The sequence below is a fragment of the Mugil cephalus genome, chromosome 2 (genome assembly GCF_022458985.1).
Source record: "Mugil cephalus isolate CIBA_MC_2020 chromosome 2, CIBA_Mcephalus_1.1, whole genome shotgun sequence".
Classification (NCBI taxonomy): domain Eukaryota; kingdom Metazoa; phylum Chordata; class Actinopteri; order Mugiliformes; family Mugilidae; genus Mugil; species Mugil cephalus.
The window spans coordinates 4971030-4995380 of NC_061771.1; the positions used below are offsets into that span (position 1 = coordinate 4971030).

General features: G+C 39.5%; 1 protein-coding gene and 1 non-coding gene across 10 annotated transcripts in view; both read left to right on the forward strand.

The window, feature by feature from the left end:
* The window catches only part of micu3a (mitochondrial calcium uptake family, member 3a), a 29729-nt gene extending 6645 nt beyond the window's left edge, over positions 1 to 23084 (forward strand). Inside the window, exons 3-16 of one of the 9 annotated variants that reach the window (XM_047578921.1) lie at positions 868 to 899; positions 1486 to 1564; positions 4986 to 5033; positions 5668 to 5750; positions 6800 to 6871; positions 8553 to 8594; positions 11419 to 11514; positions 17162 to 17256; positions 17354 to 17525; positions 17966 to 17971; positions 18700 to 18808; positions 18938 to 19095; positions 20062 to 20126; positions 20675 to 23084. In XM_047578921.1, coding sequence (XP_047434877.1) covers positions 868 to 899; positions 1486 to 1564; positions 4986 to 5033; positions 5668 to 5750; positions 6800 to 6871; positions 8553 to 8594; positions 11419 to 11514; positions 17162 to 17256; positions 17354 to 17525; positions 17966 to 17971; positions 18700 to 18808; positions 18938 to 19095; positions 20062 to 20126; positions 20675 to 20681 — 1064 coding nt within the window. In that variant the 3' untranslated portion in view covers positions 20682 to 23084. Of the gene's footprint in view, positions 1 to 867; positions 900 to 1485; positions 1565 to 4985; positions 5034 to 5667; positions 5751 to 6799; positions 6872 to 8552; positions 8595 to 11418; positions 11515 to 17161; positions 17257 to 17353; positions 17526 to 17965; positions 17972 to 18699; positions 18809 to 18937; positions 19096 to 20061; positions 20131 to 20674 lie in introns of those variants that run through there. The other 8 variants (XM_047578919.1, XM_047578926.1, XM_047578923.1 and 5 more) reach the window with 8 other exon arrangements.
* On the forward strand, positions 22872 to 23087 carry LOC125004817. Its single transcript, XR_007112393.1, has one exon. It is a non-coding gene; the product is annotated as a small nucleolar RNA U3 (small nucleolar RNA).
* Positions 23088 to 24351: the final 1264 nt, after the last annotated feature.

Here is a 24351-nt window from a genome sequence, read left to right on the forward strand (position 1 = left end):
CAAGATAATTATTATAAATTATTATAATAAATTATTATTATAAATATTGGGTATGTGTTCAATAAATGAAATACATCTTTATTATATTTTTTGATCATCTTTGATCTGCATTCAATCGCCCAGTATGGATATCTTTCTTAAAACACTTACAAATTGTGGGTTTAAACACATCTTTGCAGTTCATGTCAGCCGGCTGCCAGTGGTAACAGATTAGCCCCGGCCAGGCAGGCAGCCTCAAAGCAGATGGCTTTACAGCTATTGTTTAGTCTGAAGTTAATGTTAGTCAGACACACACACACGCACACACACACATATTCTGTTTGTTATCCTACACACTTTCTCTTACCCTTTAATATCTAAACTAGACTGTCTTCTTAAATGTGCCCTTTGCTGGTCTAAAACTATTGATTTTCACAACAGAAATAGCTTTTCTGTGCATTTGATTGAATTGCGTGCAAACCGTGCACCTGTATGTGTGTGTCTACATCTAGCCGTGCCTCACTGACATACGATACAGCCGCACATACCCTCTCGGCAGCCGACATCCTCTAATACCCCCTTTGAAGTCGAATTAGATGAACTTTGTTGTATAAAACAGAACAAAAGTAGTATGTGCTTTTACGGGGACATTCCGTGTACTACAAAGACAAGCACGGGGCACTTTAGACGGTACAAATGGGCCTATGATGATGACAGTGTATATACAGGGAGCGTGTCTGTGTGTGTGTGTGTGTGTGTGTTGTGACTGTACCCGCCACATTAAGACCCATTTCTAGATCATACAGATGCTATCTGACCAAGCCCACCCAAACTCTCTTCTCCTCTTTCCCTTCTTCTTCTCTCCTCTTTTGTCTCGTCCCCTGGCAGACAAGAGGCCCTGGAGGTCCCTGACCAAACAGGTGGGAGACACACTCTAAATCCTTCTTTCTTCAGCTCCTCCATGTTTCAGGCGGAGATCTGAGATGCATGTTACATCTGTTATAGCTTTTTATACAATGCACTGTGCAAATCTAGTTTGTTTTCCCTCTAGTATTGTTGGGTCATTTCTTAATATAAATGTAAAACCACTGTCAGTATAGACTCTTCATAGATAGATAGGCAGATAGTAGTGTTGACCATGGTTAGATTTCCTTTTGTTCTGTCAGTTGAAATACAGGAAACTCAACTTTTCACTGCTAGCTGGGTTGAAATGTACCCTGTGGGGTTTTAGTGTAGGCATAGTTCAGTGCTGTGCAGCAAAGCCATTGTGTGTATTCTTTAGCTATAGCAAACATTTGAATACATAACCCAACAGCTCTAAAAAAAAAAAGAAGTCCACAGGGTACTTTGATTAACAGTTTTGCATGTTCATCCATCCACTTAAATGCAAAAAAAAAAAAAAAAATGGTTGGTGCCAACAGTAGAATACATTCCCTGATGGATGTGTAAGTGCAGTAAGTCTTTGTGTTTGATGCAATGTGTCTTACTCTTTACTCTATGTATCAGGAGCTGGAGAAGATCTTGTCAGACACTCCCCCAGTTTGGAGAGGATCTTCCAAACTGTTCCGCAACCTGAGAGAGCGAGGTCAGAGACCCCCCCTCTCCCTGACCCACACACACACACACACACACACACACACACACACAGAGACACAGAGCCACCTTCATGCGTGCTCACATGCAGACTGAATGACTTTTTTTTAATGCAGTTTTAATGCAGTTTTTAAATACATAACACACACTTAGATAATAATCAGGTCAGTGAATGTCAACTGTCGAGCTGTCACAGCTTTATATAACCGTACTATGAACTTGTCTACAGTTTAATTTTTTGTATTAAATTAAGAATGAAACGTTAAAGTTCATTGCAGTTTCTGAAATTGTACTGAATTTTCGCAGCTTTTCATTTCTGCTTGTGTGCACTTCTATACAGTCCCACTTTTTGCTGTGTGTATAAATAGTAATTGTAAGTTGCATGTCGCTGTGGGTGTCTCTAATCTGGGGTTGGTACCATGCTGACCCTTCGTATAGCCAAGCAACCGGCTAAAAAAATGCTCTCCTGTCCTCTTACTGATTTGGGGGAGAGAACAAATTGTTCAGCACCGAGGAGAGAAAGAGGAAGCAGAGCCTAATTATGCTTTTGCTCCAGGAGTATGTGACAGAGGAATCACACAGTCTGGGACTGAGTCCCTGTAGTGATAATTACACAGACACACTGGGAGATGCTTAATATAGCACACCATGTGTGATGCATCCCCCTCTCTTCCTCTACTATAATAACATAAGTATATTGTTCAACTTGTAGCTAATGTGTCTGTTTGATTTAGTCTGTAGAGAAAGTATCCAGAAGGATGGTATCCTTCAAGAGATACTAAGAAAAGTACATAACGAGATCTAAAAGGGGGTTTAAGATATGGATGGAGTGTAATGAATGAAACAGAAAAGAAGAGACAGAAATGAAAAAGGTCCAAGAGCAAAGAGAAAAAGTTTGTCTTCATGGTAAGGGGACATTGACCTTACAGTATATACTTATCGTACTTTAGTGCTTGTCTATTGGTGTTTCTGTTGGGACATTGCCAAGACCACACACACACACACACACACACACACACACGCACACCATTTGTTTTAATTTTCTCTAAACCACATTCATTCAGTCACATGTAATCTAGCTATCTTGCGATGCCATCCTTCGAGTGAGTGTGTATGTGTTGATGTCAGAACACGCCGTCCTCTTCATGCCATGATGAGCGAGGACAGTTCAGACCCTTGGAATGGCTTTGGTTCTCGGAGGATGACAGAGCTGCGTGTCAGACGAAGGAATGCACAGGGTTGCCTGAACACCGTTTATTGAGTGTGTCTGTAAAATATGTCAGTACTGGTTTTCAGTGACTCACACAGTTACCTAGCGTTGTGATGTTATTACTTTTCTTGACAAACACTGGATGAATTCAGCAGAATGACGAGTTTACATTGAGGTGATTATAAGTTTACTATGCTGGACATTTACCACAAGGGCAGTCCATATCTAAAAGAGGAGGGGTGGTTGAGACACTAGTCCAGTGTATTTAGAATTACGTGCTGGTCAGCTCCGCTAGCTTGAGTGGGTTTTGTCTGGGGTGACTTGGTGATTTTAAATGTCTTAAATTTTAAACCTGTCTCCCAGCGTTGAGCCAGAGTAAATCAAGTGCAGCCAAACACTGGATGGTTATTCAAAAAACATCAGTGCTTAATGGTTTGTTACAATTTATCATCATCGTGCCATATTTCAAGCAGATCGCCACATTTCTGTTCATGTTAGGGTTGAAACAAATGATCAGTAAATTGATGATGTTTATTTTTCTGATTAATCCATGAATCATTTTCTGAGTAGTCAATGAATCCTGTAGTTAAACACTAAAAAACAGACTTATTCACCTGCAAATGGCTGTCAACACCCACCTGGAGTGTAAGCGCTGTCTCGTTGTTTGGGGGCAGATCTTCTCTGTGGAGATGCTCGCGTGTAGCAGCTCTGAGACATTTCAACTTACTGGGTCTCTGTCTCTGGTCACCATAAATGTGGATTGACGTAAACATTAGAACTCAAAGATGTATTGCACACAAATCAGTGTTTTTATGTTGATGTTGGTGGCACCGATGACTTCAACAAGTCGTTGTAGCTCTAATTCATATGCCTTTTGGCCATTGCTTTATTAGAATATAATGATAAATCTGGCTTTTCTTTTTACAGCTTTCCAGGCTTGTAACGTCAGTGGAGATGTTATACGACAAAAGTTGTTTTTATTTTTTTTGTTTCATCCATTTTGTCTTGAACTGGTGTCTATTCCTTTTCATGCTGGGAAGGACGTTGGCTAAGGACTGCAGTAAGCTAACAACATCTGCTTCTTGTGCGAGGTTGAGAGTTAGACTTGTTGGGACAGTTGTAAACCAGCTAATTAAAACAATCAGCTGAGGAATGATAAGGACTCAAGATTTATTTCGTTGACTCTAAATGTGATCTGCACCTCTTTGTCATTACAATTAATGTAGGATTTGTACTTGAAGCATTTTACCTTGCTGAGCTGGAAAGCTTATAAAGAATAAACCAAAACTAATGAGCATTTAATGATGCAGCTAACAGGCTGATATCAGTGATTTCTAGTGTTTTTTCCAAGAAGTTTCATCGTTAACACTGAAATTGTTGCTGAAGCTGTGTATATAACCTCAGGTGCAACTGTAGATACTGTGGATAATAGCGATCGGCATAACTTTAGGCTGAAATGAAATCACATCTTTTTATTTCTAATAATAATTACCACCTGAACGACATAATCCAGCTTTTTATTTGATTATTATTATTATATATCACTGAACATATGGCAGAGTACATGTGAAGGCTCTATTGTAGAAAGCTGAGTAGCTTCACCGTGTATATATTCTGCTCTTTGCAGAGCTCAGGCTACGCACAGAAAAGATAATTCAGTTCCAAACCAGCTCCTCTTCACAAAACAGTCAAGCATCAGTAAAACACAAGACTCACACTGGCTCTGACTGGTGTCATGTTCACCTTCACACACACTCAGAAATGGAAAAGCAGTCTCCCGTAACACTCAAGCAACTCACCCTGAACTATCTGAGCGATCAGACAGAAAGCGAAAAAGAAGGAAGGAGAGCTGAGATGGAGCTACAAAGATTCCTAAATGCGCCCGAGGCAAGAAAGGATCACCTCCTAAAACATTTTTCACTTGCTTATCCAAACACAGACACATACACACACCATCAGTGTCTTCTTTACTTTGGACACTTCGGGTGTAGAAAAAGAAACTGTGTGTGGCCAAATGTTGGCAGCTCCGCTTGGAGAAGACACATTTTAAGATGCTATCTTCATGAAAGGAGGGATTATGTGTGTTAGTGTGTGTGTCTGCGTGCGAGGCGAAGGAGGCCCACAGTCTTTGAACATCTGTAAACATTGTGTGTGTTGAATGTGACCTTTTCCTTAACTCCCTCTGTCTTGATCTAATGTCTAGGCATCATCTCATACACAGAGTACCTGTTCCTGCTCTGCATCCTGACAAGTGAGTCAGTTCAGTCACTTAACCTCATCTTCTCTTATTTACCGACATTCTTTCTGACAGCTTAGTTTTATTCTAATTTATGAGAACAGTGTTAGTTGTGAAAACATAACAACTACGCGTGTGGCCTTTTTTTTTTTAAAAAAAACAGCTGAACTACTTTTAAAATTATAAAATTTTAATTTACAATGCCATTATTCAATACGTAATTCAATACTATTTTATTTATAACTGAATAAAATGTAAACTGCATTTGCAATCAATTTTTCTTTGTGTTCTTGTTAAGGTTCATCAGTGTTTATTCATTGTAATTAATATTTGCCACGTTTCCCTAAAGGCAGAGTATGACGTGTCTGAAAAAGTGAAATTTGTTCCCATCATGAATAATAATAGTTTTACGCTGTCCATAGCTCCAACTGGTCCTGTAGATGTGCAGCTGTGTTTAAACTGAGAAAATGGTAGAGTGGTATACGGTAGATAAATGTAAATGTTAACTGTAGTCCTCACTACAGGCTCTCACCCCTTCTCCCTCCTATCTGTGCCAGTTCTGTCCTTTCTATTTATAGATTTAAAATTGCCTTTGACAAACAGACACACACACTCACTCACCCTATGCGTTTTCCTCTCTGTTCTCCAGAGCCTCATGCTGGCTTTAAGATTGCTTTCAATATGTTTGATGCGGACGGCAACCAGATGGTGGACAAGAGGGAGTTCTTGGTGGTGAGTCGCTGATACTGAGTGTGATCCAGTGATAGTCAGTGTGAAGTAAAAGTCCATGATTATATGAAGGCTTTCATTTGAAAATGTATACATTTTTTATTACTAAAAAATTCAAGACCCAACTCTCTGTCACTGCAGTCGTCTCCCATTTTGAATAAATGATACATCTGCAGCTCTGATGTTTGATATTCCAGCTTAAGATGAAGCTGGTACTTTCAAGTTTAAAGCATTTGAAAAAGGCAGAGTCCACAGTTTCTAAAGGTAGCCCATTAAACGACGTTTCCTTGAGGACTGCGCATGTGGTACTTTCCCTGCGGGACTGGGCCGTCAGATTTTAAAGTACAAAACACTGCTGCAGGCAGGAAGGGATCAGAATCTCAGTGGATGCTGGTGGGAGTGGGATGGCACATCAGCGGGAGGGAGTGGTAATGGTTTAAAATCCTGTGGGAGCAGGCAGGTGTGGGACAGAAAAAGAATTCCCACACTGAGGGTTTGGCAGTAGATGCTGATTTTTCCACCTTCCCAACAAGTGACTTTAGCAGTCACAGATATTTTAATTTTAATTAAGTCTAAATAATTGTCTGTGTTGTGTATAAAACCCTTGAGATCTGCCTAGCAACTGTATTAATTGCTCTGTTTGATTTAGTGGTTAAAGTTCCATTTTTCATTAGTAATTCTAATTATAAAAAAACTATTCCTTTAATTTCAATTCAGTATTGTTATCTGTATAAAATATAATAATGGCCAAACACAACAAACAAAACCACATGACTGGTTGCAGTGCAGCTGCTGTTTTCTGTCATATTGGATACAGCATTGATTTGCCCTTTAATATCCGTGAACATAAATCACTCTCAGCGTCAAACCAGAAAACCAACATTCTCTTAATCATGTTGCCAACAGACCATTACTTGAATCACACCACAGACCTGCATGAAAGAGTGAATGACCTCGTGAGCCCTGTGAATGTTTGTACATGTGAGGATTTAAGCTTCCACTAGTGCTTTAGATCTGGCTTTGAATTGTCCTCATCCCGTCTCTCGTTACAGCTTCAGGAGATCTTTCGAAAGAAAAATGAGAAGAAAGGGAGGAAAGGAGATGCTGAGAAGTCGGCACAGTTGGTAAGAAAGTTGGTAATGGACGAGGGACTAGGGAGTACATGGATGTGAGGATGGATTTACTGACATCCATGTACTGAGATTGCTAATTAACTATAAAACAGGCAAAAGTTAAACAGCCATGGATAGTCAATATAGACATGGTGAAAGTCAAACATCTATAATGACCTGGTTTTATCAAGAGTACTATAACCTTAAAAAGTAAACATTGTTTTAAAGTTCCTTTTGAATTGGCCTTTTAATGCATCATAATTGTAGGGCCTGTTCAGACGTTGCATTAAGATCCCATCTGGGCTATCCAGTCAAAAGTGGCCATCTTTAGGTACTTGTGTTCAGACCTGGCTCTATATGCAAATAAACCCCAACATCATCTTTAACCTCTGATGTCTCTAATGGACCTTTACTGCTACTCCAGAACCGAGAACAGCTGTTTTATGTGTGTGCATTATGCACATACATTAAGTTAGTATTTACTTTATTAATCCGCCCTGATGTTAGTTAGACCTTCACAAAACTCTGATTACAAGTTTCCGCAGGCACCATGATCCCCGGTAATAAAGACATCAGTGATTGAGGGAATACGTAACATAACCACATGCGACTTCTTATACATCAAAAACCTAAATCACAACTGACTGCATCAATAATTAAATCACACGTGTACTTATATTTCTCACGTTCAGGTGAGATATGTGTTGTACATGTGGACATTGTACATGTGGATGTGTTGAATGCGACACATCATAAAGTTAATCGTCATCTGTATTTAATCAGATTTAACTTAACCTTTCATGTAACTAGTTTAGAGAGCATGCTGCATAGAAACAGTTTTTAACAATGTAGTATCTCTTCCATTTTTATTGTGTCAGGTATCCCTATTGTGTACTATTTATATTTGATACACTTTCAAAAAATGTGTCTTAGCACTTCTGTGATTGAAACTATACACTTTGCAGTACTACACTGCTTATGTCAGCCATGTGTTTTATATCGACAGAGACAAGCTTGATGACATTTCAGCCCATATTTAAGTACTTAATAGTCCATCAAGCCTACATTTAGAAATATAGCCACCCATAAATAGACATGGCTGGTTCAATATTAGCTTATCACACATATTCACAGATATAAGGGTGTGGACTTATTCTATATGTTGGGCTGTAAAAATACAGTCAGTGGTAAAATAGTTGACATGTGTTTAAGGTAATTAAACAATGAAGTAAAAAATGAATGCGTCACTATTGCCTTGAAAAACACATTGATTTGTATTGGTTTATCTGTACTTAGCATTTTAAAAATGGAGGTTTTATATCATTTCTTGCAGATACAGATGCTCTATTTGGCTACTCATTCAAAGACACAAGTAGAGGATGTACTGTTTAACAGCAAAAGAAAAAAACATTTGGATCACCTGAAATACCGACAATAACGTTTACATTTAATATGAAATAAAGGTTGTGGAAATGCTACAGTTTCCTTCACATGCATCGTCTCAAACCCTTTGTGCAGTGGAGTGAGTGTTGTAATGCAAAGTGTGTATTCTAAAATGTAATCACAAATGTGTTGAAAGTGACACATCCTCTTTCCTTGCATGTACTAACATGTCTTTTACCTTCTCTCCTCCTCTCTGACTGCATGCTCTGCCCTCTTCTTTCTCTGTCTCATGTCTCTCTCTGTGTGTTAGAGTATGCAGCTGTATGGATATCAGGTTGCCCCCATGAACAGCGTATGTATCCAAAACCATAGCAACATAGTCTCCTTTTTCTATTCTTTGGATAGATAAAGAAAGTAAACGATGAACATAGGATCAGGATCAACTGTATGGGTTTCTACATCCTCCCCAGTTTTGCAAGCACGATGAAGAATTAACAATTGGAAAAGTAGTCTTACGGGCCACAACACACCAAGTCAGTGTTGGGCTGTTGTTGAGTGTCTGAATCTGAATCCAGCCGAATCTGCGACAGAGTGAGTTGCTCAAAGAGACCTTTCTGATTGACTCTTCAGTTTAGAGAGCCAGTGCATGAGAAAAGATCCCAAAGCGGCATAAGTAAACAAAACAAGGAAGTCCAGCGGCTACACAGACTTCTTAGACGTTTGACATGTTGAACATCTGAACATTTAAACACACGAATATTTTCAGTATGACATGATCATCTAGAATGAATAACCTGTAGACCAGCTGATCAACGATGGTTTGTAGTTCTTTCTAGCTTCCCAGCTGTGGTTGCACTTCCTTTTGACTGTTGAATACAGACTCCTACCACCTGCTAGCATGAAGAGTTATTTCTTCTCACACAGGTGCAGGACATATGTGCCAGCTTGCTTTCTGCCGGCTGAAGTTCTAGTGGTGTGTTCAAATTCACCTTTTTGGAGCGGACTGGCAACGTTAGGCAAATTCTCTAGCTCTTCAGTGTCAAACTGACGTGTCCGTACCTTAAAATTTCACAAATTAAGGGACTGTATCTTGCGTAAGCATTAAAAAAAACAGGAGTTTGCAAAGCCATGTTGCCTTCTGCTGCCTGCAGCCCTTATACTAAGCCGAAGTCAGTCTAGTTTCAGATTTAATCGGATACATGGATCTTCTCACCTAACTCACTAAAAGACATTGATGCCGATATGAATTACAGTTACAGTTGTAGGGAAGGCAAGGGACAGAGCAGTGAATGAACTGGGAGGTATGAGGTATTTCTTTTTGCACCAGTTATAATGATTATAAATAAATAATCTCATGGGTTTTTGTTGGCTTCTGGGGAGAGTGTTTTTTTCAATGGTGTAAATGTCAATAATATCAGACCACTGTGCAGACAGTGTTTAATGCCCCTGTGTCCTGACGTGGTCTTTGAAAAATCCTTTACCTTCTCCCTGCCCAGCTGGTCCTCTGTCATCACTAAAATGTACTTTGCCGGTTCCTTGAAAGGGTGAATGAAAAGGGGGAGAGTGATAGACAAGGACTCAGGAAAGGGTGTCCATCTGTCAGGTCAGCTGATGGATTGATCGAGGGATGATGGCAGAGGATGGGATGAATGGACAGAGGAACGGCAGAAAAAGACTAATAGATTTAAGGGGTCAGGAGAGATGAACTCTTACTAAAAGAGAGGGATGTAATTTAGAACGACTTGAGACACTCCAAGCTCTAAACACAATCTAGACCATCCACTTTAGACCATTTTAGAGCGTATGCTGTTTGTTTTGCAGTGTGTGTGTGTTCCTGTTGGGGGGAGGTTTGTTAATATAGAGGGAGAACAGGAGATTTTTATTGAGGAGGCCTAGGTTACAGACAGAACCTTGTTTTAATTGTCTGAGCACATTAGCATTATAACTATAAAGAAAGCAAACAGGTCACGCACGTCTGCTGAAATTAAACAGATTGCTTTTTAACTGTTATACTGATGAACTTCTATGAAAGTAGAACACATATCTGTCTAGTTATTAATAAAACCAAGGCACTTTAGGTCATTATTTGCTCATATTTTTCCCTGAGATATATTGGTAATCACCATAGATGTTCCCTTTACCACGAGTAGTAATAAATATTTCAAATAGAGATGGACTCCAGTGTAGTAAAAACGTCAGGATGATATATGCCGTCCAGTCACCGTTGGCTACCAGCCACTGGGAGCTTTCCTGCACTCTCTCTCCCTCTCTCTCTGTCTGTTTCTCTCATTCTCAAACACACACTCACGAACACACTCCTCGTCCTGTCAGTGTTGTGATGGATAGCTGCATTGTCACTGTGGAGTTAAGAGTGGTGCAGGGTCATGTTAAAATGGCTGCCGCTGCGTGCTCCCTGGAGAGAAAGACGAGGTGGGTGGTCAGGAGCTCAGCATTGTGTTTAGCTTTTATTAAAGTAGAATGCATACTAACACAACCAGCTGTTTTCTGTCGCTATAAACAGAGCTGGTATAATACTATAGGTTTAGCAGGGGAGTGTGCTCACATTATTTGCTGACTCAGCACAAAGTCAAAGTAATGACATGTTATAATAATTTAAATATAAAGCAACAGCAATCCTTGGGATTTTTCTTAGTGGAGATTATTAAATATTTTACTTTTCTGTTACTGGCGTCTTTTGTACTTTATCATCTGTAATGCACATGAATTGATAGAATAGGACTGTCTGTGTATAATCTTTCCTCCCTAACTCTTTTCCCGACTAAATAAAATGTTTATGTGGTTGATGCTTGGAGTAAATTCAACACTGAATCAAAAATTTGGTCGATGCAGCAATTTTTATTTGTTATTTTTATGGGAGAGGCCTTTGTTTTACTTTTAATCCATTGTTCTGTCTTATTTGGTTTAGCCATGTTTTTGACAGTGCGGGAAGATTAGTGCCAGAATTCATCAAGAAGTACTTTTTAATTATAAATGTTTTGTACTAGTCCTTTATATCCATATATGTTTATGCTGTTTATGCTTTGAATTTAAATTCAGAAAAACAACTATTTGAATATGTCTGTATAGATAGAAAAATGATAGAGTGAGTATTGGAAGGTTACTTCCTAGACTGGTGGAGGTGAACTGACCCTGGCCCTGCTTCACCACTCCTACAGGTGCTAAAAAAAGAGAGTCAGGAGTTTGTGGCACGGAGTTACTGGGACGTTTTGAGGCGAAGCGCCAGTCAAATCCTGTTTTCTGACCTGGCGGAGGTACACAGATCCAACTGTTGTCTGTCCCATCATCCATCCATCCTTCACCCATCACTCCTTCTTCCTCTTTAGTCCTTTCCAGTTAAAATAATGATAATCTAAGAACCATAGCAATAATTTGGTAGCATGAAACTTGGCTAAAATAAAACCAGGATTCTGAAAGTGAAGCTTTCACTTAGCATCTAGATCTTTACCAGATGTACCTCACAATCTTTCCTGTCATTTCCTCTTCTGATATGTATGTGTTCCTTGTCCTTATCCTTGCTACACCTCTGTAGAGTGTAGAAACTAGTCAGTTCATTCCTCCAGGCCTTTTTATCTTTTTTATTAAGATGAGCTCTCAAATAAATCACTGCAATTAACTCAGTATGCTCACCCAATCAGGCTCTCCTATAATCTTGAAAACATTAGGAGAGACTGATTGGGTGATTTCTGTATTTGACACAGTATGACTTTGTACGTGATAATCTGATCCTCATCCACAGGTTGGACGTTTCTGTCCAGTCTCATCACATTAGTTCAGTTATTAGTGAAATAAGTAATGAGATGACATCATTCATTTTTTATTGTCCCTGTTCATTTTTAATACTTTCAAATCATTTAAACTTTTATTTTTTTAAATTTCAGTACCAGTCCATTAATGTCAAATGAGTGACCTTGTAATTGTTTTGTTCTAGTAACCTGTTCTGTTTCTCACCTTGCTCCTGTCTTTGACTGGTCTCTTCGTTCTGCTTTCTGTGTGTATCTGTGCCTTGTTACCTGTCCTGTGTTGTTGCTAGTGGTGTAGCTTTGGTGTCAGATCATTCTCACTTTGCACCAAACATGTTAAATGACACTGGTTACTACTGATTAGAAGGTGGAAAGCAGAGCACATACAAGAAAAGATCATTACAGAGCTGCATGCTCATTTATGAAAGCACATAGAATTTATAACTCACTGGTTCATTTCTAAACTTTGAATTACAAAAAGTATGTCAAATGTAGCACCCAGCAGTTCTAAATCAAACAGCATGTGGCAACAGGCAACTGATACCAAAGCATATAGTTAATTAATGGCAGAAGGTCTGAAGTTCAAATTTAAGTTTAAATTGAAGTAGCTAATTCTGAGAGAATATTAACTGTCAGTTACAAATTTAATGACAGTTCTTCCAATAATTTCCAAGACATTTAAATGAAAAAACTCAATCCTTACTTTTATAGCTCAATTTCAACGGTGGGACCTAACAGATTAACATGCCTGCCTTATATGACTAAAACTCAAATAAAGTCAGATCAGTTTCTACAGAAAATCATTGACTCTTCAAAATCAGACATCTTGGCTAATTGTTTTTCATAGAGAGTTTATCTTTTCCTTGGTTACGCTTGTCTTTCTGATAAAGATGGGTCATAATTAATCATAGCTAACACAGCACTAACAGGCTTGCCGACTAATTACAGGCCGTGTGTTGTGGTGGCAGCGGAAGCTGAGGTTGAGGTAATGACAGTGGAGTGTAATGGGGCTGACCTTGTATTTACACCGAGCAGCCTTTCATCTGCCGGGATGTAAGGTGGACAGAACAGACAAGTCAGACTGAGGGGACTGAAGAGTAAGGAAAATAAAAATAAACAGGGCTATTAAAGACTGTGTAAAATAAAATTAACTAATGAACACACACAGAGAAAGAGTAAAATAAATCCTTAAGAAACCTTGATCAGATAAGTAGAAAACATGAGGACAGAAGACAGAGATAAAATCAGAGTCAACAAACAGGTGAAGGAGGCTTTAAGACGATGACACAGGTCAGCAGACAGAACAAATGCCCAAGAACAAAGTGGGTGAGAAGAGAAGAGGTTTGGGAAGTACATTTAGGGGAAAAGAAAGAAGCAGGTCGCATTTAGAGAAAGATGTGTTTAGTCAACAGATTAGTCACCATTATACCTCTCTGCTTTTGTCTGGAGAAGGAGGGACTGACTGACAGGCAAAGACAGAGGGAGGGAAGGAAAGAGCAAATCACCTCTGTTTGTCAGCTGAAGGAGGTACTGACGGGTAGCATGAAGAGAAAGGAAATGAGAATAACCAGAGGAGGGATAAGATAAGTGGAAAGAAAGAAAGAAAGAAAGAAAGAAAGAAAGAAAGAAAGAAAGAAAGAAAGAAAGAAAGGAAAAGAAGGTGGGGCTAAAGATGCATTGAGAAAAATGAACAGGTCGTGAGAAGGGGAAAGAGGGTTAGCTGTTTTTAACCCTGGAAGGTGTGACTGACTGACAGTCTGACTGACTTGGCTAAACACCGACAATGAGCTCTTCCTCTGGAGTATTACTCACAGATAAGGGAGGGTGAGGAAGAACGTTTAGCGTTTACATCAGTAATTACTGTTTTTATCCTCTGCTGCAAGATCAAAGGCAGCTCAAGCTCACAAACACACAGATGGACAAATAGACACATGCATACACCAGGTGTTGGCTCGTGCCTCGTAGGCGTGGTAACCATTACGTTATCACGGGGAAGATGAGCTCACACCAGTGCTGCCACACTTCCAGGAATGATAAGTTTGTTATGATCAGTTTGACATTACGTCTACCTCAAATGAATGAGAACAAAAAACTGTGCACTGACAAAGATGACTGACAAGAAGAAACCTTTTCTGTGGTTGAATATGAAGGATAAAAATCCTTAGTTGTGATAGGATTAAAAACAAGCATTAGCCATAGTAAAGGAGCAACAGCATAACACTTTTGTTATTATTCTTAACTATAATTATAGGATTATAGTTAAGAAGACAGGTTACTGCTTGGAATCCTCATGAAATGATTAAAGCTGCTTTAATCAGTATTTGTTATCTTAACAATAGAACAATGTCACTCACGGCATTGAATCCAAAAAATAATTGCTATGTGATTTGGAGGTTTTCCCTCACCTGTAGTGTTTTGGTTTTGCAGCCCATAACTACATAGTTTTGCTTGACTGCAGTGGGTATTGGTTATCATATTACCTGAGGACAAGAAGACGGTTGGAAGCTTGGTGAACATAGTGATCATTCAGTAAATGGTAGGAACCAAAATAGAGATAAAATTGGACTAAATATTAGATACACATTCTGCAAGTGGCTAGAAACATATATATTCACCGTAGTCTCTATAGTATTAGTTAAAACAGCCTGTACATCTGCCTCCATGTGGTCAATGACCAATTAATGCTCCTGTATTTAGTTGTTTAATACAGTTATTGTATTTATATAGAGAGAGCAGAATAATACAGCTTCCAAATCTCAGTACTGAGTTAAGCTCCAATTCCAGGCTTCTGCAACTGTGTTTTTTAAATGTTGAGTCATTAAAACAAATCATCTATATTGATCAGCTGATAAGTTACTGTACGATTAGACGACAACCAGAGTGATGAGGAAATCTGTATATATTGTTTATACATACATTTTACTGAAGAGTTTCAAAGTAGGAATTATTTTCAAGCTCACAAGAGTTTGAAAGTAGAAAAAGAAGCTAAGGGAGGTCCACCTAAGGAACAGAGCACAGACGCACCACCTGGATGCTGTCTAGATGTATGAACAGTTCATGTGTCATAAAGACATCAGTAATGCGTCAGTTAAAAGATAAAAGAGCATAAGTATTTATGTATTGCTTTTGTCCGCAATCAGAGACTTAATGAATAGACCCCCTAGTAAACGAGACACGAAAACAAGACTGTAATGATAAGTCTGTAATTGTTTCAGTTTGTCTGTGTTTATATGAAGGAGCTCTTCCTATGTCCCTAATCAAAGACGGAAACCCCAGACTGCAAAATAAACCAGAAACAGACTAAATGTTAGGAGCTACACTGATGTTGGTGGTCCAAACAGCATTAACTTTTAATGTTTGATTCCCAGAAGACTTTTTGTTCCTGTGGGTTACCAGTCTGTATCAATTACAGTGGGATCTAGAAGGCATGTTCGCCTTCTATCTGGTTTCTGCCTTCACCTATTTAATACAGGGCACTGACAGCCAGAGTTACCGATAATGAAACTAAGAATCTGATTTAAATGACTTACATGAAACATGTTTCTTCTAAAGAAAGAAGAGAAGAATGTTTTTTCTGCTTAGATGTATCTCATATTGTAAAGTACATTTTGCCTTTTATTATTTCATCATTCTAATACCGGGAAGTCAACTTTAAGGCCTGGTTCCATTTCTGTCAATATCCCAACAGCTCTGTCATGGACATTTACACACACACACACACACATACATACACACATGCCTAAATAACACTACAGAAATCTTGACTTTTTTCATATGTAAACATGTGTCATCTTGTTTGACATTTTCTTCTCGTCCCACATTGGATTTTAGGATTTTACTCTTGAGGTAGAACCACGAATTGCATCGTGGTGATGATGATAAATATGATGATGATGGAAATGGCATAAACGCTCCTCCTCAGATGGACATGAGATTCCACTAGATCTGATGTCTGCATATATATTCCTCAGCATGGCCAAGGATTGGATGTGGGGGTTGGCTGGGAGGGGCATGGCAGGCAGTGAGCAAAAATATGGACTTTTGAAGTCTGATGCTGGCTCAGTGGTTTCTGGAGCTGCTCTCTGTCACCTTTTTCTGAAATCCATATATACATTACGTAACAAAAACACAGGTAAATTCTAGCAGCTCAGACAGTACATATGTAACCTTGTTCTTTAGAGGGATTAAGTACGTCATAAATAGAATAGAGGATAAGCAAACAGGTCAAACTGCCCAAAGCCTATTGAATGGTTTTCAAATGACCAGATCAGAGACGACACACACTTCAAGTATGAGAGAAGGTTATGTAAGCACAAAAAAGACGGAAGCACCCGAAAAAAGTTGTAAAAGTCACAGCTGAGATTCTTCTTCATTGTCGGAAAAAGGTGGAATGGGTTCACAAATTCTCTGCATCTCTGCTTATGTGGGTTTTGTTCACTTCTGCTGTTGGTTATTTGACCTTATGTTCAAGTGTATCCATGTGGTATTAGCAAGGTGCATGGGTTATGGTGGCTTTAATGTGTTTTGTGTGTGTTTGGCAGCTCAGTGTTGTATATTTGTCTGTGTTGATGTTCTTCCATGAGTCTTCTTCCCCCCGTCTTTCTTCCTCAGCCCACATTTGTTTCTCTCTGTTCAGTACACTCTACTGGTTTAATTCGTTGTCCTAATTCCACCTTAGTTCTCTTCTGGCTCGATGAATGCAGGCATGAGTCTGTTCATTCTTTCATTGTGCTTCTGTATCTTTAGTTGGGCTGCTGCCTGAGCACTTGTCGAGTCTTCATCAGTCGTTCTGTCTTTGTTTCACCCTGCTACAGCAACACTCACCAGTCTAGACTGCACACAAGAAAAGCTCCATACTTCTAATTAGATCCCCCCGATTTTTGTTCAAAAACCAACAATAAAAACATATGACTGATATTTTGCTGCCTAGACTGATATGATTGAATGATATCTGCCGTCTTTTTATCTGACACGATTCCTTTGATTGCCATTTTGCTCATCTGCCGCACATGTACAGCAGAAACCTGCATCTTGATAGCCTGGCCAATGTTGGATTAATGATGGACTCATCCCGCTAACTGCATCTTCTCCAGCCACAGTGGTCAAGGTTTTACCACTTAGCCACTGATCATGTGTCCTGTTACTCTTCCTTTGATAGCGAGCAGATGAAAGCATCACTATTGACACCACACTATTGGTCCATTTCTTTGGGAAGAAAGGGAAGGCAGAGCTTACATTTGATGACTTCTACAGGTACAGCATGAAATGTGTGCTAATGCCAACAACTTTAAACAGATCACAGAAGCTTAGATAAATGAAGTTAATTTTTTTTTTCTTTTATGCCTTTCAGGTTTATGGATAACCTCCAGACAGAGGTTCTGGAGATTGAGTTTCTGACCTACTCTAAAGGTATGACCACCATCAGTGAAGAAGACTTTGCCAAAATCCTGCTGCGTTTCACCAACGTGGAAAACATCAGCGCCTACCTTGAGAATGTCCGACACAGTATACCTGATGAAAAGGTAGAGCTCATACATGCATGCACACAGTATGGGACACACAGACTGGAGGTTTTACTTTAGATAACATCAAACAGGTTTTCTAATCTTTATCCATCTGTTAAATGTCTTCCTCCTCTATGGGTGCTCTTGCCCTCCAGCCAAAGAAAACACCTGTAAATTCCCACCATTGTCTCTGCCTGAGGCTGTTGTGGCTCTTCACACTTCAGTGCTCCATTGCTTCATTTGACCCTACACATGCACACAGACAAAACATACACAGACACACACTGGATGGCACTTTCATCTATCTATCTATCTATCTATCTATCTATCTATCTATCTATCTATCTATCTATCTATCTATCTATCTATCTATCTATCTATCTATGCTTTTATGACCTGTTGTCCTTCTGCAATCCAACATTATTTCTGTCCCCTCTTTCCTTCTCGTGCTATGGAAGAAGCAGGTTGGTTTCTTCCTCAACCTGCCTACAGTTGGTCAGTCTATCCTGCTAGTTCACTTTCCATCTTCTTTGTTTCTCCACATAAGGGTTGTCTAGGTTGAGATACACAGCAAGAAAGTGTATTTTAATCTGCATCTGTTCATGTAAACTCAGAAAGCTACATTTCTTAAGCACTTTTTAAATTTATCTCATTCATCTGTTATATGTTTGAACTTGATTCACAGCAGAAAGCCTGTGGCGCCAAGCACTGTCAATATAGCCTTGAAGTTTGGTCATTAATTCTATTGAATACACAATGACCTAATGTAGAGAAAATAATGCTCTGGTCTGACCTCATTGTTACGTCTACAATGTACAATCACATGCCATCTCAATAACCAGCTATGCCTTGACTGGCTTCAGCATTGTGACTGTATGCCGTTGCTTTCAGGTTATGAAATACTGCTGTTTAATTTGTCCATTTCATGCACACACAATCCATTCATGTAAAGCTTCTTATATTATTAAATTGGCTTTGTCACTGAAATGTTTCTGATCAGTTTTTCAAACAGAGAGGGTGTACCTCAAGGAATGTTGTGTGCACGCCTGTTAATCCCTCAGTGGTGTCTTGCTGGATTGGTCATCATTCTCATTTCTAAGCTTCCTCCTCTCCAGAGGATATGGTTTTCTTCAATGCTTCTACCTTCTCATTTCCCGGATCAGTTCACACATGGTTTCTTCTCATGTTTCAGGGAATCACCTTTGATGAGTTCAGATCCTTCTTCCAGTTTCTCAACAACCTTGAGGACTTCGCCATCGCCATGCAGATGTACAACTTTGCTTCACGCTCCATTGGACAAGGTAGCAAAAACCATTTTGAACTGTCCTGTGCTGAGGCTTCTGCTTATGCTCACAGATGCTGTGTTTTCTCTTCTTGCTGTCTGTGCAAGAAATGGACAAAATGATCATTGTTACATTTTCTGCTACCAGATGAGTTTGCAAGAGCGGTTTATGTGGCCACAGGCCTCAAGCTGACACGTCACCTTGTAAACACCATCTTCAAGATCTTTGACGTTGACCATGACGACCAGCTCTCCTACAAGGAGTTCATTGGCATCATGAAAGACCGTCTGCACAGGGGAGCCAGGGTAAGGAACTTTCTATGAGTTGAGAAAACTATGTTCTTAGATCATAACGGAATTTCACTAAAAAGTCTAAATCCCAGCAATGCAGACATATGGAAAGAGTGGTTGTACTGCTCTCCACAGAAAAGCTAATAGTCTGCTTCAGAGAGACGGTTTGGGGCTTTTGGTGCCGTCACTTTAGCAGTGTACACGGATCAGCCAAAACATTATGCTCACTCTCTGATATAGTAAATAACTAACTCATAACAGTGGTTCATATCAAAGTGTGATTCTTGTAAAGCTTAAATGATCTGCTGCTAGCTACAGTCTTGGTACCACATACCACAGAGCACCTTCACAGGTCAGTTTTGTGGTGTGTGTGTGTGTGTGTTTGTGTGTGTAAAGTGTATGTGTATGTAAATGTGTATGTAAAGAATAACAAAAATACAATATTTTAACTAGGCTGTCCACAAATATTATGTGGACAGCGCCAGTGATAATTCAACACATAAAAAGACAGTCAGCTATGACTGGTAACACCTTAAATGAGTGATGAAAACCCCCAACTAAACTGGAAATCGTTTTGAGTAACTTCATGGCTGTTCCTAAACGACATACTACCCTCTAGAGGTAGATTGTTACTATACTATAGTTCAGATCCTCCACAGAGCTGAATGGACTATGTGAGATGTGGTTACAAGTGTAGAATTTGCCTGGTATGCTGCAAATTGTACAAGCATAGAGGCTATGTGCGATGCTATCTTGGCCTCACAGTCTTGGCTTTTTAACAGTGTTGTTCCCATATCTCTTTTTATTCTGCTTGTATAACTAATCTCCTTTCTAATCCATATTATCTTCTCTGCTCCTATATGTTTCCCTGCTCTTGCCTTAATTTCTCTCTGTCTCTTGTTTAATCATCCCCTTCCTGCTACAACAATCTTCCTGCCTCACTCGTTTTCTATTACGATGTTTCTCAAATTGACGTCTCAGGGCTATAAAGCTGTGGAGCGCGCCACCTCCTTTAAATCCTGTCTGAAGAAGGAGCTGGCAAGCAGATAAGTATCACCAACTAACTGCAAAGTTTAATATGTTTCTTGAAAATGTAATGATGATACAGACATTCAGCAGCGTCAGTGAGATTCATCCCCAGGCCTTTGACATTGTCTCTGCAATATGACTTCTCTGACATGCCTCGACAAAATGCCCGGTGTGACTAAAATGCATCAACACAATGAGTTTTCATAACGTTTACACAATATATACATCCTCATGATATACATGTCTATATTGTTCCTTACTTTTTATAGTCAAAGCAACACTTACCTGGTATATGAATTTCCCATGAACAACAAATTGGCAATCACTGTTACCACATTTGCGTTAATCATATTGCGTACTTGTAGGTGTACAGAGTTGCAACAGCGAGTTCCTGAATGTCTTCATTTTGGAGAATCCAGAGGATGTAACTGACACTAAACCAGTAACAGGATGTAATAAATAAGGCTTGGTAAAGCACCAGTAATTGTAGCTGCTGTGACTAAGTAAAAAGAACCATATGTATTCCGGTTGAATTGAACTTCCCCTCGTTCCCCTCTGTGCTTACCAGGTGAAGGGCAGACACCACACCTCCTTCACCAGCTGCGTTCGCTCTGAGGCCAGGAGACAAGTGCACCATCTGCGGAGGAGGTACCAGGAGAACCCATAGAGGATGGAGTATATCTGACAGAGCCCAGACTTTAATTAGCCAGCAGCCTGGGTTAGCAGCATTGTATATTCAAGGGCAGATCTCGAGTCAACCTCCAGACCAGATCATAACTAAAAGCATGTCTGCACACAGCTGACTGATGATGCTGACAGTAAGCAACATCATCCCTCCTCCTCCATCCCCCTTGATCTATGCCAGTCATCATAAGCATGATTTACTGTGTATTAAAATAAAGTAGAATTAGATTTGAGTAGAACTTAAGTGCTGATGGATGGGACTTCAACAATAGTTGGAAGGGCAACTAACTGAACTAAATGTTTATTTTTTACAATTAAATGGATTTTTTTTCTTAATGAATGATGCAATCAGTTCATTTGTTCTGCAGAAAGAGAGAGCACAAGCATTATTAAATTGATTTGATTGTGGTAACATTGTCTGAAGTTAATATTATAGTAACATGAAATAAAACCTGAAAAGTTCTAAAACAGTGTAATTAAATGAAGTAATTATGGATATGTATTCTCCTCATCTCATTTTAATTGTCTCAATCGTTTTATCAAAATCCTTAATGTCTTCATGTGTTTTATGTTTGAGAGTCTTAGTTGCAGGTATAACACAGATATCCACATGGGTGCCTTCTCTCCATTCCCTTTCTCAATCAAAGTACTTGGAGACATTAAATCAGCACTGTGCAGCTGTTATTAGCAACACGACTGGGGTATGATTACATTATTTCTGTTCCATGCGATTCATATCAGACAGATTAATGACCAAATAACATTTTTATGTATTGTGTTAAATATGTGATATGTCATTTGAACACATGGAAAGGAAAACGAATTCCAGATGTCTACGGTATAATGAAGATTTACCTAATGATTTCTCCCGATGTAAAATGCTGTCATTTATATAATCACGTATTTGTCACATCAGCGGTTCTGGTGAATGAATTTTATTGCACGAATAAACTTATTTTAAACAGAGTGTTTTTATTGAGCATGCGCAACGAAACGTTCGACATCATATTAGCAACCGGCTAAGAAATGATCAAGTGTTGAATGTGTTATCCGTTTTTATCCGACCGCAAAGCTATGAGTATGCGCCAAGCCTAGCTTTCTCACTCTGGTAAGTTATTCTGACTCGTCCATGGGTGTTAGGTGTTTAAAATAAACAACATGAAATTTAAGGGTATTTAGAGCGCTGTAGGTGAACATTGTGAAGTTAGCTGTAAATTAGCCAGCTGTGGTGACCTTACAAAACGGTTCATGTGTTTGACTAGAAAGTTGAGTGTGTTGTTGTATACCAGTTGTATCAGGCAATAACAGCAATAATATAATGTATTGTCAGTTTTGGCGAAACAGTAGGCTATACTTACTGTAAAGTTTGAATTCAACTGTTAGCTGGTGAAATGCTACCATCTGGTGTCGCGCCAAACCAACTGCTGCTAAATCAGTATACTTGTACTCGGGGATATATTTTACGATGAAACAAAACATTTTTTACTGTCTTCTATCTAACTTCGTCATTTTGCTTGTCCACTATTGACATACGGTGATAATTATGTCAGCGTTTAAACTGTATTATTCGGAGGCATGTGCTTAAAGGGGTTGGAGTGGTAGACGGAACGTTTCTTCTTAGTCACCTCTCTGTCGTTTCCTGTCAGGAACATTAAAACCGACGCACCGTGAAACACCTACTCTTAAACGGTTTATACCTTATACCTAAAATAACTTACGGTCGCTTCTACCGTCCACGGATGTGTTCAATTTAATTAATGTTTATAATGTCCATACACAGGTAAACGTAACGACTCATATAGTTTTTTGAAAGAAGTTGTAAATACGTGTAATGTAATGACGTATGTGATGGCTTTCGCAAGGCATTCTGGGTCCCTCAAAGATGGATTATAACACTAAATAAATAGTCTTAGAAGCACTGAGGTGTCTATCTTTCTATCTGTCTCTCTTGCTTGTGTTATAACAATTCATTTTATCTCGTGATCTGGCTGTTTTTGCCACATTTATCTACGGAGACGAACCCTGAGTGAGGATGGTTGTTCTGCTGATGGGGTGCTGTTTCCACCCAGCTATCCGTTAAGACTATACTTTCAGGGATCATTTCTATAGTTTCTGACTTGAGAAATGTGCTTCTAAAGTGTATGGTCTCGCTAACCACGATGATGAGTTGTGATGTTCCTTTCTGAGCGTGAAGCGGATGGAGAATAATGATTCAGTTCATATGTTCTCTATCATTGATGACCGTTCTTTACTTCCTCGTGGAGTATTGAGGAGAGGAACATGATCAGAGTGGTTATCGCACAAGGTGTTAACAATAAATTTTATAAATATGAAATGGTGGACGGTGCCTATTCTCACGTGTAGCTAATCCTTTGCTTGCAGTTATTCTGTTCTTTCCTTGTACAATATCTTTATGTTTTAGTGTTGTGCTTTATATACAGGTGCTGGCCAGTAAATTAGAATATCATCAAAAACTTGATTTATCTCAGTAATTCCATTCAAAAAGTGAAATTTGTACATTATATTCATGCAATGCACACAGACCGATGTATTTCCAATGTTTATTTCTTTTAATTTTGATATTTATAAGTGACAACTAATGAAAACTCCAAATTTGGCATCTCAAAAAATTTGAATATTGAAAAGGCCAATGAAAAAAAATGAAAGAAATGTTGGCCAACTGAAAAGAATGAACATGAAAAGCATGCGCATGTATAGCACTCAATACTTAGTCGGGGCTCCTTTTGCCTCAATCACTGCATTAATGCGGCGTGGCATGGACTCGATCAGTCTGTGGCACTGCTCAGGTGTTATGAGAGCCCAGGTTGCTCTGATAGTCGTCTTCAGCTCCTCTGCATTGTTGGGTCTAGCGCATTGCATCTTCCGCTTCACAATACCCCATAGATTTTCTATGGGGTTAAGGTCAGGCGAGTTTGCTGGCCAATCAAGGACAGGGATACCATGGTCCTTGAACCAGGTACTGGTGGTTTTGGCACTGTGTGCAGGTGCCAAGTCCTGTTGAAAAGTGAAATCTGCATCTCCATAAAGTTGGTCAGCAGCAGGAAGCATGAAGTGCTCTAAAACTTCCTGGTAGACAGCTGCATTGACCTTGGACCTCAGGAAACAGAGTGGGCCAACACCGGCAGATGACATGGCACCCCACACCATCACTGACGGTGGAAACTTTACACTGGACCTCATGCAACGTGGATTCTGTGCTTCTCCGCTCTTCCTCCAGACTCTGGGTCCTTGATTTCCAAAGGAAATGCAAAATTTGCTTTCATCAGAAAACATAACTTTGGACCACTCAGCAGCAGTCCAGTCCTTTTTATCCTTGGCCCAGGCGAGACGCTTCTTACGCTGTTTCTTGTTCAAGAGTGGCTTGACACACGGAATGCGACAGCTGAATCCCATGTCTTTCATGCGTCTCTTCGTGGTGGTTCTTGAAGCGCTGACTCCAGCTGCAGTCCACTCTTTGTGGATCTCCCCCACATTTTTGAATGGGTTTGTCGTCACAATTCTCTGCAGGGTGCGGTTATCCCTAGAGCTTGTACACTT